Below are 17,390 nucleotides of genomic sequence, written 5' to 3'. Positions count from 1 at the left end.
TTTTAGTGTGTGTGTATTATTTTTATATTTAAATTTTAATTAATACTCTCTTATTTTTTTATATCATTTAGTGCACCTTTTTTAAAATAACAATTTTTTTTTAAAATTTTATAATACTTCAAAGAGATTACTGTAATTTATCTTTGAATTTTTTCTTTTTATAATTTAAATAAATAAATAAGTTATATTTTCTTATATTTTTAAAATAAAATTTGTTTGTTCTTTAACCATCATAATTAACCTCTTAAGATAAAATAAATAAAAATTTATAAAATGAAAAGAACAATCAGAATTAAATATTTGCATGCTCTTTTTCTTTTGCTTTACTAAGAAAATTAACCTTTTGTTTTAGTATTTTATTAACATTAATAATATTTCTTTAGTTTATTTATTTGTATATGTTTTAATTTATCTTATTAAGTATTAACAATATCTTTGTTTCTCGAATAAAAAAACTATGACATCCCAAAACATAAATATAATAAAAATTTATAAAACGAAAAGGACAGTCAGCAACTGGGCTTATTGATACACGTCATATATATAGGCAACTCAACTGTAACAACCTTAGCAGTTCACTTCGCTGCTATAGCAGCAGTACTAGCAGTTGCCTTCTTTTTAATGAACTCAACAACTGAGAAAGAACAGGCGGAACAGGCAACTCGAAAATGAGAAAACCCTGCTGCTTTGGCCAAACGTTCAAATTCTTTTTCTGTCCTTTCATTTCTCTTCGGATTCATGTTTGTCACGAATAAATAATTCTGCAGCAAGCTTCTATCTGCAACACTGGTACCGGGGCTTTCAGGAATTACCATTTCCACTACTATCAACTTTCCGTTGTCCGGTAAAGCTTCATAGCAATTCTTTAGTACTTTCAAGAAGTTCTCATCGTTCCAGAAATGGGATACCCACTGTTTCGTTCCAAAATATTTTGTGATTGTCAGTACAATACTCTGAAGCTTAATTTTAACAGAGTGTTATCAAACCTCACCTTCATGAAAATGGCTTCTCCTTTAGGAATGGTTAAGAATACATCTCCTGCAACATGCTCAATACCTGCAATAGAAATACAACAAAAGATTTAACAATTTCTAACACGGCTCAGTTCATCTGTTTCTGTAACTAGTCAGAAAGCTCAACATTCTCAGTAAAGAACAAGGCAAAGAAAGTCAATTATAAGATCAGAACAAAATCAGTACCTGGATAGGATGGCGAGTTTTCTATAACTGGAGCCAAATCAAAGTTGATGCCCTTAATAGCAGGATACTTTGAGATGATCATATTAAGGACAGAACCATTGCCACCACCAACATCCACCAAGGATGTTAGACCTTCAAAGCCATCATATATGTCCAAAATCCTCTTCATAAATAAAGGGTTGAAACCTCTAACAAAGCCACTGAATACTTCACCAAATCTTGGATCCTTTTTCACATACTCCATAGAACTCATCCCATAAGCCTTCTGAAATAGAAACCCTCCTTGAAGAATAACATCTTTTAAGTGGTACCCGTTGTTTGTTTCAATACGACATATTACAAAATATTATAATCGACATCCTTTAATGTTTCTCTTCATAAAAAGAATCAGGGATGAAAAGAAGAAGACGATAGTTTTGGAGATGATCCAAAATTACCAGAGATCCACTGTGACTTTATCTTGAATAACAAGAAAATAGGGACTCAAGGACCCTCCATCTTCCTTCTTGATAAAGTATTTGGCTACTGGTGCCAATCCATATAACCTTTGAACTTGATCACTATCTTGATTCTCGGTGGCTAGAGAACAAGTCAGAATAGAATGGCTAGCAAGAAGGCACAGGATACGGTCTAGTACAGTAGGGGCATCAGGGTTGTTTTGGGTGGGAAGTTGAGAGGCAATCTGTGAGGCTGAGAGCAAGGCACCAGGGCCAGCTTTTTCTATGATCTCCAGAACCCCTAGCTCAATCACTGCTTTGAAAACCATAGGCAGAGTTGATGCACTTGCAAGTTGCATGGCATACTGGAGATGATAGTCTTCTTCATTGCTTGAGGTTGCCATTTGTTTATCTATGGAAGTTCTGGTTCTGATTTTGACTGAGAAGACAAAACACTAGTTTACGGACAATTTGTGCTATCGCTCCTCTAATTTATCAGCTAACAAGATGATAAGATAAGACCCTTCGACTTATCTTCTGCTCTACCGAAGTCCAAAATTAGGTGACGTTGCCGGAATATTTTATTTGGGGTTGCTTGACCTTTCGACCTATACTATTGTATCGACGATTGCTAAGCACCTGATAAAGAAATTAAGATGAAATAAATAAATAAATAAATAAATTGTAGCAACTAGAAATTAATATCACAGGATCTTAGCATTGCGCTGTTAATCAATAGGATGGTCTGCATCAGATTTACGAAATAATTTTTCTCTTGTAACAAAATAATGGCTTGATTGTTTACTATGCAAAGCCACGTGAAACTCTAAATTTTATTGGCCAACTAGCTAGAGGGCCAAATAATCAAGTTTATTAATTATCCGACTAGAGGGTCAAATTAATAATTAATTTTTATGGTCTATTTATATTTCTATCAAGTTCTATCATTTACCTTTATTTAAATTTTTTTTTAATTTTCATCTTTTTTATAGTAACTTTTTAAAATATTTTTATACAAAAAATATTTGTAATTATTATATTTTACTATTTTAAAACCTTAACTATCTTATATTGAATTTATTGGGAACTCAATATCTATTTGTTATCTTAATTCCCACGTATTTAACCCTTAGTATTACTTCCAAAAGTTTTTAGGAAGAATTTTTATGGACAACATAAACATAATTTTGAATTTAAAAATAAAAATAAAATAATAACAAATAATAAATAAAAATAATAATTTGAGAATTCGATCAAGATAACACAAATTGAAAGTTTGGGGACTAATAAGGATGAAATTATAAAATTGAAGTTAATTTGGCTAAAATTTAAAGAATTAATAAGTTTAGGAGCTTAATTAAACTTTGAATTAGTTTAATTAATTCAATAGGGATTTAATTTAAAAATATCAAAGTTTAAGGTCAATTTGGATTAAAATTACAAGAAATTACATTCCAAGAATTGAAGTAAATAGACGATGATACTATAGGGGGATTTGAGGAGTCAATTAAGAATTGAATTGATTAAATTTGAAAATAAAAATTATTTTGTAAATGATGCAAAAATCTAGGGGTCCAATTGCATTGATCCAGGGGTAAAATTAAAAAAGAAAGAGAGAGCTTGATTGCAAAACATCAGAACGTCAGGGGGCAAAATGAAGAATAACAGTCCTAGCCTAAAATGGCGTCATTCCAAACACCAGGCATTCTCCTCTTCCTCTGGAAGCAGGGGAAGTCCGTTCGGTGATGCCACCGAAATGGCTTCGGCTAGAACAATTACCCTCATCAATCCCATCAAACCTAGACCGATTCTAAGACTACATTATCTACCACAGAACCCATAGGATTTGGTTCGGTATCCCTCATCCTCACGACCCTCCCCTGACATGAAGATAAGCATCACCAACAGTCCAACAATGGTAGTACTGTTGATTTTTTGTACCCATCAAACACGGAGCAAATCCAAGCTATGTTTATCTTCATCCATGAGATCGTCATCCTGGGAGATAAGGGATGAAGTTCGTGGATGAAATCCAACCCTATAAGAATGTGTTTGGTATTGCGGTAGCTGTTGTGGTTATGGTTTAAAAAAAGTTGTTTTATAAAAAGTACTTTTAGTTGAGGTTGGTTTGAAAAAATAGGTGTTTGGTTAAAACTGTGGTTGAAATTGAGGTTGAAGAAAAAGTAATTTAATATGTTTGGTTAAGAGTGCTTTTGAAATTGAGGTTATAAAATAATTTTAAAAAATATATATTTATATTAATGGTTTTTAATTTAAATATTGTGGATTTAACTATTGCTATTACATCATAAAATAAATAATACTTTATATAAAATATTTTTTATTGTTCCATTAAACTATCTACAATTCCATCACGTAAGAAATACATACGACAAGGACTACAGTTTTTTTTGTTTTTTAAGCACGCAACAACATCAGGTAAAATATAATCAGGAATAAAATTGGAATTGCGATCAAATTCTATAAATGCTACCTCATCAAGCGATCTCTGTAATTTATGCAGTGTCATTGAATAATGTTAAACACTAGTTTTTTTTAATAAAACACAATTAAAAAATAAAAAATAATTTTTATTTTTCATTTTACTGGGTCGCACCTGGTTCAATGCATTTTTAAACTTTGAACCGGAACCGGTCCGGCCTGAACCGAAACCGGTCTGACCTGTAGCATGACTACACTGTTCAGTGAACAGTGTAGCCATGCTACACTATTCGTGTGCTAATTAATTAGCATGAACAGTTCACTGTTCATGCTAATTAATTAGCATGAAGGGCGCAGGAAGCAGCATGCACAAGAAGCAGCATTCGTCTGCTTTTTTTTCTCCTGTGTTTTGGACGCTGAAATGCCGTGGGTCCCATGAATAGTCAATTGCTTTTTTTCTTTACCAAACGGGTTGTATCTGCGTTTTGTTAAAAACGCAGATGCAACCTCGCTACCAAACGCCCTCTAAAAGCAGAGGCAGACAGCAGACCAGGAAGTCATCGCCGAGGCGCCACCCGATCAAACAGACGCACCATCACCAACAGCTTCGCCTCCAACAGCAACACACCAGGCAAGTCTTCTTCCCTGCTTTGGACAAACAAGATGTTTGCAATAGGCTTGAAAGGCATCCACTCATCACCTTGTAGAATTTCAAGCCCAGGCACCTGATCATCTGCCGGTGAATTGTGACTAAAGTGGTATCAGTATGACCACGCATTCCAAAAGTATGCCCAAGATTTGACTTTTCACAAGGTGGATAGTAGTTCATAGACACTTTCTGTCCATGTTTGTCCAATATTTGGTCTGTAGACTCCCTTTCCATGTCCAAGCCCTCAAATATGGCCTCAAGTGGTGTTATTTCTGCCCTTCTAGCAGCTTCACTGTACTCAGAGCTACAAAGCTCTCTGCAAACAATGAAAGGCTATAACTTAATAATGATTTCTTTACTAGAAAAAAAAACAATTAAATTAGTCCATCTAGATCAAAAAACTCGAAATCCTTTTTTTTTTTTTTTGCTTATAACTTAATCGATCCATTAAGTATCACCTGAAGGATGAAGGATTTGTTGGCCATAGATCCACATATTCTTCCGGCGGATGACAATGAAATACCAAGTATTCCTTCGAGACGAAGACATTCTGAGTATTGTCCTTAAATCCGGTCGCCGACCATATGGGACTGGTACGGTCAGGAGAGTATAATTTCATCCTTTCTTCCTCTGGCAGATTATTATTGGTCCATGGTTCTTCACCTGTTGCAAGTTTTTTTTTGTCTTTTTTAATTTATTTATTTTTTAAAATTTTCCTTCAACATTGGATTAATTAGAAATTAACATTCATAATTTATTTTGATATGTTTTAAATAGAGTTATCATAGTTTCATGACATGAGTCAACATGTTAATTAACCCAAGTCGATTTAATATGATATCATTTTAATATTTGAAACAAAATATCATCTAATATATCTACTAAACATTAAACAAAATTGATCGGGCATTTGACTAGTAAATATTAAGTAAAAAAGGTGGAATTGAAAAAAGAGGGACTAAAATGAAAAAAACATCAAACATGGGTGGCGTGCCATAAAGGTTTTTTTTTTAAATACATTTAGGTCACCAAAAGTGTTGGTGAGGTGTTTTGAAGTTGAAATGACTTAAAATTAAGTCTTGTTTTTGAATAAAAGGGGCACTGCTCTGATTTTTTGGCCACCATGGGGTGGTCGGAATGATCTGATCTTACAGATGACACATCATTTGCCACATTGCTTGTATATTTTGCCATCCACCCCTTTAAAATATATATATATATAAAATAAAACCAAGCCCAGACATGCGGGCCTAGGCTTGAAGGCCCACCAACACTGTAAAATCCCGAGAATTAAAAAAAATGAATGTATGATGAATGATGAAGTGAAATAAAATGAAATAAAAATAAATGAATATAATAAGAAAAAAATCAAATAAGAAAAATACGAAAGACAAGGAATGTGACTCCAATTGTAAAGAAAAGAAAAGAAAATGGGTCAATGTGTAATTAGAAAGAATGGGGCTATAAATACCCAATTTCTTCCTCTTTCATGGCCGACTGAACACCATAGAAAAGAGGGGAGAGAGTACAAATTTTTCTTCATCAAAAGAGAGGGAAAAATACCAAATGTCCTAGGACTATACAAACCTAAGACCTTTAAGTAGAGAGGACACCCATTAAGAAGGATTTTAACAAGGAAAACAAGTGAAGAAATTGGAGAAAAAGAGGGAGAGGGTCGGCTGTATGCAAGAGAGGAGAGGCCAAAAATCTTCAACTAAATTAACTGAAATTTTGAAATTTCGCAAGGTATGGACATTAGACTTAATTGTGAAAAATAATTTAAAAATTAATTAGGTTATGCACCAATTTCAGATTTTATAAATTAGGTTTCTTCAGTGAAAACTAGGGGAAGTGTAAAAATTGTTAGAATGAAGTTAGTTGAGCTAACATAAGATGTTTTGAACATGAAAAACATGCAAAATTGTTAAAGAAAAATCATTAACTTAAAGGCTTGGGTGGCCGACCATGTGAGGATTGAATGGGGGAAGAAGGGAATTCTAAAATTTATGTTGATGAACACTTATAGTATGTGTATGATGTGAACAATGAGTGAATGAGGCAAGAAAAATTGACTAAAAAGAAAAAGGGAAACCTTGGTTCCCTTAGGCCAAGTTTGGCCAAGAGTCAATTGAGGGGAGTGAAGAAGAATTATGGTATATTGTGTGTTCTTAATGCATAAATTAATTGTAGTAGAAAGCTCACTAATAGGGAAAAGCATGAAAAAATTGATAATAGGAGACTTCATGAGTTTAATGTGTGTTACGTGAAGCAAAGACAAAATTGTTAACCATGGGAATAGCTCATGATTTTAGCATTAGAGGAATCACAAAATGTAGGAAAATGTAGAAAATAAGTGTCGTAGAAGAAAAGGAGAAGTAAAGATGACGAAAAATTTATTTAGGAATTATCGACGAAATCTGGGCAGATTCATCACCCCTGTTCTAGGGGAGCTTCGAGCCTTAGAACAAAAAACTTTGGGAAACGTCTCTTCATAGAAATTGTAGTCAGGGATGTTATCTTTCCAACGAATTTGACCTCACTTGATTTGAAGCTCTAGAGCTTTAGATATAGATAAATGTATGAGGAAAGGTCGAGTTGTTGTCTTTGCTGGTAGTTTCGGTGAAATTGATAAAATGGGAAAGTTTAGCCTCGATAAAAGCAGAACCTGATTTCCTTCCCACCAGGAATTTTGTAACGTTGTACCTTGACTTCAAAAGGGAATAAACCACATTTGATAATGAATTTGATAATATGTGTAATGATTTAAGATAACGAAACGCGAAGAGTAAATGTTGTTATTGTTGTTGTCTTGCTATTTACGAAATGTAAATTGAACATGAACTAATGTGGTGTACTTGAGGATTCAGGAGGAACCATGGGAGGCGTACAACAACATCAAGGGAGTGCAAATTGAGCTTCGGTGACAGGTAGGTGTTTCACACCTATACTATCCTTAGTTAATAGTGAAATTAATATTCTATTTTATTTTGGAATTTAACACTTGTGAATAAAGTTAAAGAAAGGAAAGATATGATGAAATGGACGTGGATTGAAATCTGATTTTGGTTGTGGACTTATGGACTTCGATTTCGAATAATGAACTATAATGATGGATCCAAAACAACTGCCTTTGAACTTGATTAGTCGATCCCGAATATGGGCAGCTAATGATGTTAGCAAGATTTGCTAACATCAGCATGCTTTTTATGAAAATATAATGAATGTTGAACTTGATTGACTATTCAGGTTAAGAATAGTTAATGATATCGACGATCAATGCTGGTATCTACAAACTCAGGATAATTTGATTAGCTTCCAAGAAAGAAGCTAATTATGTCTAGAGACCTTAGCATCGGCATTACCGGAAAATCTCCAAGGTGAGGCAGAAAAGAATTGATCGACTATTTCAAGTTGGAAATAGTTAATGGCACCAACCGATAAGTTGATGTCGTCATTGTTAAAAATTTGATTAGTCGGTCCGGGTAAGGGTGACTAATGACACTAATAGGAATTATTAGTATTGATAGTAGCCTCCCTAAATTTGGGAACGGGTGAAGAATAATGGATAATAATCGTAAAAAGAAAACCATAAGTGGGTTACAAAATGATAGGCTCTAGATGTAGTAAAGGAAAATTTAAGTGTGGGTTTCCATGACAACTATGATTGTGTACCCACGAGTAGGCAATTATATGTGTAATTACATGTATTTGTGACTTTCCCTCATCTTTGCTGTATATTTACTTTTAATATAGTTATTTTTAATTTTGATATTGCAAGTCCTTCACATTCACGCTAGGAGTAGTGTCCTAGGTTTTTAATTTCTTTTGTATGAATTAGAGAATTCATGTTTCTAATTCTTTTTATATAAATTAGGAAATTCATGTTTGTAGTTCCTTTTGTATGAATTAGGAAATTAGTCTTTCTAGTTCTTTTTGTATGAATTAAGAATTAAATGAATGCCAATGTATTTTGACTTAAGTAATTATATGAATCAAATTGTATTAGTATCTCTTTATATTAATCATATAGACTTAAGATTCTTACTTTTTTATGCTTACTACCACTTTGTAAGTGTTTGTAAATGAGAAGGAAAAATGAATATGTGAGCTATTATGCTTGTGACCAGTGATGATTGTGGTTGTGATACAATATGAATATGTTATGATTGCAGAATGAGCATCAAATATGTGTAAGATAAATTATCGATAAGTTGGGACCTTCTAGTATAAGAAAAACTTTGCTGAAATTTTGGTAGTTGGGACATCTCAGTATAGGAAAGACTGCCGAAATTTCAGTAGAAATTTCAATAAACCTGAATTAAGTCGGTAAAAAAAAAAAATTACCCACAAATTTTGATAGTATAATTGCTTTGTTTGATCTCGAAAATGGAAAATGCTCCTAGGCTTTTCCTTGCAATGACCCAGACGCACAAAGCACAAGTTTGATGAGTTAAGCCACAACATTCGGGCTATATTTTTTTCTAATATTTGTTTAATTGATTTCTTTCTAAAGTTTTTTCTTAAATAATTTTTAAATTTATGTTTCAATTAATATCTCTCCACTATGTTTTTTTTCTTCTTATTTAACTTTTTTTTATAGAGATTTTAATGGTGTTATTTTTGTTTTTGAAAACATTATTTTGATTCATTTATATTTTTTTTAATTTTTTATATGGATGAATTTTATTTAAAAAATAAAAAATATTTAGTTTCAAATAATATTTATAATATATGCATGGACTTTTCAATATATATATATACAGAGGCGGAGACAAGGGGTGGCAAGCATGGCCCTGCAAGAAAATTATTTTTCTAACTTTCCCTTGATAATTTATATGATTTTAACTAAAATAATAATAGAACTGAAATCTTGCCCCTTCTAATTTTATCTTTTGGCTCTGCCCCTGTGTGTGTGTATATATATATAAAACAATATTTTTCAATTATCTTTAATGACTGTAAAATTAAGATTCGAAATTTTTTACCTGGAAAACACCTTTAAAATCCTAACAAACTCCCTTTTCGAGTTGTCACAATTGCAAGGACACTGAAGATGAGGGGCAAAAAAAGACTCAAACTGAGTTACACTCACAACCAAGGTTGTCAAAATCGCGATTCAACTCGTAAAATCGTACATTTTTACGAGTTGATATAGACTTTACGTGCTAAATCGCTTGTAAAACTCAAGAATGAGTAAAATCGGGTAAAATCGTTAAAATCAGGTGAAATCACCTAAAATCGCGATTTCACTACCGATTTAACGATTTTACACGAAAAATGCATTTTGTCTGCACCAGGGTAAAAGTTTCATGCTTTCCTACTTTCCTTGCGTGGCAGGCTTGAATAAAGCCACGTAAAGGCTAGCTTTGAATGGAAAAGTTAATAATTTCTGGAAAAACCAGGTTTGTTGTCCTTTGTATTAGTTTCCTTTTTACCTTGAATGAACTTTGTGCGCTCTTTCTTCTTGACTTGGTAACTGTGGTTCTTTCTTCTCACATGAATTGTTATTTGCTACTTTCCACGTTGAGTTTTTTGTTTTTAGTTGAAAAATAGGTTTTATTTTTCCTTTTTTTTAAAAATAATATTTTTGTTTTTTTTTTAATATTAATATGGTTAGAAAGTTAAATTTATATTTTTTTTTCTATTAAACTAGAGTGATTTACTATTTTGTCAAATAACTCAGGTTATTCTTGTTTATAAATTTAGTGAGGTGTTTTTTTTAATTAAACTTGACTTTTTTTATAGTTTATTTTTTCTTATAAAATTAAAAATAATAATTTTACAAAAAAACTATGCTATTAAACTTTATAAAGTAATAAAAATTAAAAGGTATAGGATAACTATTATTCACCCATAAATTTTTATTTGAAACATAAAATTTTTTTAATATATTTTAAAATTTCTTATGAGTTTACAATTTTACAATCTATTTTTATGGTCCGAGTTTATATGTTCCGTGCTGTGTTAAAATCGTGATTCTGACAACCGACATTAACTGCAGAGGGCAAAAACATTCCACCAGCCGACACCATTTCCGATGCTCAAACTGATCTCCATTGGCTTGAGCTTTGGGAGAGTTCCTTCCCCTTCATCGTCATGCATGCCTATTTTTTCCCTCTAAAATTTGAATTGTTTAATGATTTGAGGCTGTGAGTGTAACTCAGTTTGAGTCTTTTTTGGCCCCCCATTTTCAGTGTCCTTGCAATTGTAACAACTCGAAAAGGAGGTTTGTTAGGATTTTAAAGGTGTTTTCCAGGTAAAAAAATTCGAATCTTGATTTTACAGTCACTAAAGATAATTGAAAAATATTGTTATATATATATATATATATATATATATATATTTGTATTTAAATTTTAATTAATACTCTCTCTCTTATTTTTTTTATATCATTTAGTTCATCCTTTTTTTTTAATAACAATTAATATTTGTATTTATTTCTTAATTTTATAATGCTTCAAAGATATTATTGTAATTTATCTTTAAATTGTTCTTCTTTTATAATTTAAATAAATAAATAAATTTTATTTACATGATATATTTATAAAATAAAAATAGGTTGTTATTAACAATCATAATTAACCTCTAAGATAAAATAAATAAAAATTTATAAAATAAAAAGCATAATCAAAGTTAAATATTTGCATATACAATTATTTTTTGTTTTTACTAAGAAAATTAGCCTTTTATTTTAATATTCAACTATTGTTAATAAATCTTTTTTAACTTATCAATTTATTTATTTATTTTCCATGATCTTCAATAATATTAGTTGTCACATTCTAGACAAGAATAATCAAACGCCATCAAAATAATACTTTTCCCTCCATACATCACACTGTACTTTCCTACTCTTTTCCATTGTCAAAATTAAAATCGAAGGAATCCCATTCCCTTGATTTGGATAAAATATGGATTAATGAGCTCGGTATCTCTTGATTTTAGTAAGACCTCTCATCTTTGAAATATTTAATTCAATTATTTTAAAATAGATGAAGTAAAAAAAGAAGATTTTAAAATAAAAAATATAGGAATAAGAAAACCAATAAAAGAAAATTGAGAAAAGAAAATCCCACTAATTTTGTCTTTCCTTGATTTATAATTACATGTTTATTAATTAGATACAAAATTATGAAATAAAAAAAAAACCTATTTAAATCCCGACAACACCTGCATCATCATACATCCATCTCCAAAACAAAACATAAGAATTTTGTTTGAACACAATTATAGAAATTCAATTAAATCCCTACTAACTGTACATATAGAGATGAAAGAATAGATTACTCAATATTTGCATTATTTTACTGCGTTGATCTTTGATTATACATATAGAATACACGAGGCAATGCCTTCTAAGTTATCCCTTTTCATGTCATCTGGATACAGAAATCGAATCAAATGATCAGAGAGATAAGAAACAAAGCCTGCTGACCTTTGAAAGCAAGGTGACGAGGGAGATGAACAAATTAAGACATAAAATAAGGATATGAAATTAAGAAATGCAAGATGCGCGTGCAGGTGGAGTCTTCTTCTTCTTTTTTAATCTTTAGCTGGGATATTCTTAATTACCTCTGTGCTCTTGCTTATAATTAATGAAGATATTACCTAAGATGGATCTTTTAAAAAAATATTCTTGATCTCGTGATATTTGTAGTCACTCTCTTGTCTCTTGCTTATCCTCAATATCAGAGAGATTAGGCCTGGAAATAATTTTTATTTAAGTGTACCAAATTTTACGAATGATCCTGTATTTTTTTAAAGCTTTTTGAATAAAACCAAACATCACAAACATTTTAAGTCGGTGTCAGTATGCTATTTTATGGATAAAATAAAGGGTTTGGTAGCAATTTATCCAAAGAAACTCCAATTTCCTGACAAGTATGAATGCAATCAGTCAAGTAGCTTTGATCAGTTTGATGTCAATACTCAAAATATTACACAACATTGCGAATCAAGTAGGATTTATTTGACGGATAAAATTAAGTCAATTACACAAGTAAGGAGATATATTGACACTGAAAGTCCTCTGCCAATACCCTCTAGCTTTTCAAAATTAAATTTACTGTGCAACATTTCATTTGCTAAATAATTTACCTGGACTGATCAATTTCAGAACAACTACAAAATTACATCATTTGGGTTCACTCTTATAAGTATTTGGGGCATTGAATTGGACTCTTATTTAACCAAAAAAAACTGAAAGTTATTATATATTAATTATTATATATTCAGCAACACTGCTATATGTTCTCTTATTAGACAAGTGCGTGCCCTCTCAGAAGCTAAAATGGTCAGGCAGCAGAGCACTTGAAAACGTCCAGACGCTTATCAGTTGGCGTTATCACTTTCCACATCTGTTTACTGAATTCTCCGAATGTGAAATCTTTATAGATTGCTGGATGATCATTGTCTATCAACTTCTTAGGAGGTCCTATTGTAGCATCAGATGATGGATAACAATAAGAGGCAATGGACATACGCTCCTTCTCGCAATTTACTATAGCTTGATGGAGCAAACTCTTGTATCGATGGTTGCTAATTGCCTGATGCAATAGAAACATAAGAGAAAAATGTAATTATAACAACATGGAAAGTAAGTCATGGCAATATATTATAGTTTCCATAAATTAGAGGGCTTTGAATGTTAATAGTAATTAAGGAATCGTATATATTTTAGTTGGTTTTTGGATTAGTGTACATTTTAACAGAAGACATATATAGATAGAATATAAATCACCTGCAGAAGATCGCCAACATGGACAACCACCGTGTCTGGAATAGGATTAACATCCATCCACTTTCCCTCACTTAGAACCTGAAGTCCAGGCACATCATCTTGCAACAGCATAGTTATTATAGTTGGATCAGTATGGCCACGCACTCCATAAGTAAGCTCTAGTTCTGATTGTTCACAAGCTCGATAGTAGTTCAATGATACATAATGTCCACCCAATCTCTTCTCTATGTAATCTCTTTCCAGGCCTAAGCTCTCTGATATTGCATCAAGTAGTGTCATCTCCACCCTTCTAACATTTGTCAAATACTCAGCAGCTTTCTTCCTGTCAGCAATCAGATGTCAAAAAAAAAAAGGACACAAATAATCTAAAACAGAATCGCCATGCATGTCGAGGCTACCCCATTTGAGTCATTCATGGCTAAAATAACAATCTGTGCTTTTGTTCACCTGAAGGAAGGAGGATTTGTAGGCCATTTGTTCACATAATCTTCAACAGGGTGACAATGGAATTTCAAAGATTCCCTTGCGACGAAGACATTTTCAACCTCATCTTTATACGCTGTCATTAGCCTGATGTCACTGTTAGGGTTAGGAGTGTAGAATTTCATTCTTTCTTCCTCCGGCAGATGGAAGAACTCCCTTGATGTGTCGAATATGTTGTTAACAGTTGTCTTTGGAATTCCATGGTTCTTCACCTGACAGTTTAACATAAACTTTCTTGTTAGAACTAGCTAGATTATTTTCATACATATTACCAAAAAAAAATATTACCAAAAGATTATTTTCATACATAACAGAATATAATATACCAAGCTACAACTACAGCTTAAATAAAGAAAAAAATTAGCAGCTAGAACAGCAGTTTGCTGGAGAGACAAAGCTGTTGGGAAAGGTCACCAGAAACAGTGCAAACAACGTATTTCTCTACCCTGGAGAATTACATATAACAGAAGCTAGATTTCCTGGTGTGATTTCTTCTTCTTCTTTTCTCAGTTTCTGGGCACACCGCTAATGATTTTCTTACAATTTGATGTGCTTCTCACGGTGCTAGATCTAATTTTTAATGCAATGAATCCATTTAATAAAAGAAAAAACCTACCGCAAAGAAACCTTTGTGTTGGCATGCATGGCCGAGTTGTTTGACGATATGGGAACGGCGAGGGCCATGAAGGGCTTCCAAGTCTATGATAGGGATAGAGCCATCACATAGCTCAGCCTCAGGGACGGTTGCTAGAGTGGAAGTGGGATTTTTGTAGGTGGGTGGAAGCTGTTTGGTCTCGGGTAAAGCAACCCCTTCGGCTTCATGCAACACAGCGGCAGGCATGATTAGAATTAGTAGTAGTGCGTAGTAATTAATCAGGGACTTCTTAAGTTTGTGTGGAACGTAGGATTTGATGGTCTAAGTAAGTGGGTTTGTATCCCTATTTATAGGAGGAAACTAACACCACAGCATTGGCTTTGCAGAACAGTACTTGTCTCTTATTTTATGGTCGATAAACTAATGCTATAGCTTTGAATTTTCTTACATTCTTGAACGGTCTACTAGACTTTTCTTGGCGTCTTTGATGAACCATAACTTGGGAGGTGGGTTCCAGGTTGGTGGTGCCATTAAAAAAAAAAAAAAAAACCTCGACCTTTGTGCTAATTGCAAGTGAATGTGCTTTAAACGATATAAATGTTGGATATGACCATTGAGGTTTGATTTGGGGCTATTGGATTCTCTGTTCATGTGATAATTTCATATTTGGATTTTAGTAGAAGCTGCTGAATTTTTCTTGTGATGCTTCTCTGTGAATATTGATACCTTGTTTAAATTTAATGCAATTGAAAGGAATTTAGATAAAAAAAAATTTAATGCTTTTTTTTCAGAATGGGAATTTTCAATAATAATATGTATTCACCATGTTTAGTATATCTTAGGAAATTTTTATGAAATTCAAATAAGATAGCTATTTCACTCTTAAAACTTATAATTTTTAGTATATTTACATTTTGTTTAAATAACTATATATGCATATAAGTACACACATTAAAAGTTTGAAAACAAATATATATATTAGAAAGAGTCCAACTCAAAAATAAATAAACAAATCAAATAATGTTAAGAGAAAAGGATTGTCTTAAAGATCCTAAGTGCTCCATTCCAAATTTTGATCGGCAAAGACAACTCGAAAATACTTTTAAGAATACATGACAAGTATTGACTATATAAGTCAAAGTAAGGAAAATAAAACACAGCGTATGTGCACGGGAGCAAGCCAACGAATAGTATACTCCGATCCCCTTTTTTGTCCAATAATATTTTTTAAAAAGCTTTTATTCATGATTGAAAAACGTAAATTCCTATTTACGTAATTTCTGTTGTCGACATTCAATGAATCAATTTCGAACCAAACAAATTAAAGACTTTCAGGGAATTTAAAAAGAGCTTTCTTTTTATCAGTATTTATGTTTGATGCTGTGATATAAAATAATTTTATGAGATTTTTATAGTTTTATGTTTAACTCTAACTTCATCAAAAAAATCTATTTTTAGAAAAATAAATTTTGATAATGCAATTTTGAGTATAAAAAAATATTTAGCATAAATCTTTAAAATAACACTTATTTATTAAGTTACATTCAGTTTTATTTTCACAGTTCATGAATCTTTAAAATATTTAGCATTAAAAAATATTTATTTAATAGTATTCAATAAAGATATATTAATCTTTACCAAATCATCTCAGAAAAATTAAAAAGTTCTTTTCACATTAATTTTAAAACCACTATTTATTTTCGTGTTTTTTTTAAAAAACTTGGTTCTTCTTTTTTAAATATAATTGCTGGTTCAATTTGACATTAATTTTGCAATATAAGATCGACTCGGTACTTGAACCCACCTTGAATGACGAGAGAGAGTAGAAAGTGTTTTCATCCGACGGATCAGTATGAGTTTGGAAAAAACAATAAATGCCAGAAAATGCTCCTGACTCTCTGCCATTTCTCTGATTCAACAGTCGTCACCTCATGCTTTAATGAGGTTTGGTAGGGTTTTTGTTTTAAAGAAAGAGTATTATGCTCTGATGATGTGTTTCCTGGAAGATTGATAAATAAAAATCTGTGATCAGCCATGACATCTGTAATGACTGTCTTTTTCTCAATGTTTTGGACGATGGATACTTTAAGAAATTGTTCATCAGAAAATGCAATTGGATTAAAATTAAGAAAAAAGCGCCAAATGGAACGTCATATTGGTAGTCAAACATCTCTACGTATAAGAGAACTAATCAAATTCATCAATACAACGATTAAAAGAATTAATCAAATCCATCAATACAATGATTAAATTTAATTTAATTTCAGGGACATGTAAAATTAATTAAAGTGTATATAAGTTGGCTCAAACATCCATGTAAATAAAAAAATAAAAATAAATATCACCCTCCTTACTCTGTTTTCTACTCTTGTGTATATACGATCATCCTCGTAATATAATACAAGACCTTAACCCTTGTTATGGTAAGGCAGCCAGCAGATTTATATTCTATTATACTTCTCAATAACAAATTACGACGTGGTTTTGTAGTTTCTGAATAATTCCTTAATTTATTTGTTTTTCATTTATTGTCAACTGTCCTGTCGCTTCTTGACAGCCGTTCACACTATGTTATGAATTGAAATTGACAGGGGGGAAATCTTTAATTAGTTGGTTCTTGTTTAATCAGTACTGTACGTTGCTCTTCTTTATTTATGCACAAGAGTTCCTCCATCTCTCTTGTCTTGTCTTCTCTTCTCCTCTTCTTCCCTATTTTAATACATTCAATATTCTTCCATTATCTAATGCAATATCTCTCGGAGCTTCTAAGGATTTGTTTCGGGTTTTTGGTGGTAATTGTAATTTAAAATATTTTTTTGTTTATAAATATATCAAAATGATATAT

At 31.8% G+C, this 17,390-nt stretch overlaps 3 protein-coding genes across 3 annotated transcripts; all 3 read right to left on the bottom strand.

Annotated features, from left to right (window-relative positions):
- Positions 1-463: 463 nt before the first annotated feature.
- Positions 464-2,155, bottom strand: LOC133680968 (caffeic acid 3-O-methyltransferase 1-like). Its single transcript, XM_062104039.1, has 4 exons — positions 1,638-2,155; positions 1,200-1,511; positions 992-1,056; positions 464-911 (listed from the first exon to the last, which is right to left on the bottom strand). Exons 1-4 carry the CDS (start codon positions 2,038-2,040, stop codon positions 576-578), a joined length of 1,116 nt encoding a protein of 371 aa, XP_061960023.1. The 5' UTR covers positions 2,041-2,155; the 3' UTR covers positions 464-575.
- Positions 2,156-4,635: 2,480 nt separating this feature from the next.
- Positions 4,636-5,346, bottom strand: LOC133672660 (protein DMR6-LIKE OXYGENASE 1-like). Its single transcript, XM_062093145.1, has 3 exons — positions 5,186-5,346; positions 4,804-5,043; positions 4,636-4,723 (listed from the first exon to the last, which is right to left on the bottom strand). Exons 1-3 carry the CDS (start codon positions 5,344-5,346, stop codon positions 4,636-4,638), a joined length of 489 nt encoding a protein of 162 aa, XP_061949129.1.
- A 7,328-nt stretch (positions 5,347-12,674) lies between these two features.
- On the bottom strand, positions 12,675-14,895 carry LOC133698717 (protein DMR6-LIKE OXYGENASE 2-like). Its single transcript, XM_062121750.1, has 4 exons — positions 14,567-14,895; positions 13,915-14,162; positions 13,468-13,789; positions 12,675-13,273 (listed from the first exon to the last, which is right to left on the bottom strand). The coding sequence occupies exons 1-4, from the start codon at positions 14,789-14,791 to the stop codon at positions 13,022-13,024; spliced, it is 1,047 nt and encodes a 348-aa protein (XP_061977734.1). The 5' UTR covers positions 14,792-14,895; the 3' UTR covers positions 12,675-13,021.
- Between the last annotated feature and the right edge of the window lie 2,495 nt (positions 14,896-17,390).

The sequence above is a fragment of the Populus nigra genome, chromosome 1, assembly GCF_951802175.1.
Source record: "Populus nigra chromosome 1, ddPopNigr1.1, whole genome shotgun sequence".
Taxonomy (NCBI): domain Eukaryota; kingdom Viridiplantae; phylum Streptophyta; class Magnoliopsida; order Malpighiales; family Salicaceae; genus Populus; species Populus nigra.
The sequence above is the reverse complement of the archived record's forward strand: the minus strand, read 5'-3'. Positions and strand labels throughout refer to the sequence as shown.

Bases quoted from the DNA above. Each gene is read 5' to 3' on its own strand.
- LOC133680968 (XM_062104039.1), bottom strand. From the start codon at position 2,040: ATGGCAACCTCAAGCAATGAAGAAGACTATCATCTCCAGTATGCCATG. The intron at 1,057-1,199 runs GTACTGATTTTG...TTTCTATTGCAG, and splicing joins AAACTCGCCATCCTATCCAG to GTATTGAGCATGTTGCAGGA. The intron at 912-991 runs GTGAGGTTTGAT...GGAACGAAACAG, and splicing joins GAGAAGCCATTTTCATGAAG to TGGGTATCCCATTTCTGGAA.
- LOC133672660 (XM_062093145.1), bottom strand. From the start codon at position 5,346: ATGAAATTATACTCTCCTGACCGTACCAGTCCCATATGGTCGGCGACC. The intron at 5,044-5,185 runs GTGATACTTAAT...CATTGTTTGCAG, and splicing joins ACAAATCCTTCATCCTTCAG to AGAGCTTTGTAGCTCTGAGT. The intron at 4,724-4,803 runs GTGCCTGGGCTT...TGTCCAAAGCAG, and splicing joins ATTCACCGGCAGATGATCAG to GGAAGAAGACTTGCCTGGTG.
- LOC133698717 (XM_062121750.1), bottom strand. From the start codon at position 14,791: ATGCCTGCCGCTGTGTTGCATGAAGCCGAAGGGGTTGCTTTACCCGAG. The intron at 14,163-14,566 runs GTAGGTTTTTTC...TTAAACTGTCAG, and splicing joins AACACAAAGGTTTCTTTGCG to GTGAAGAACCATGGAATTCC. The intron at 13,790-13,914 runs GTGAACAAAAGC...GATTGCTGACAG, and splicing joins ACAAATCCTCCTTCCTTCAG to GAAGAAAGCTGCTGAGTATT.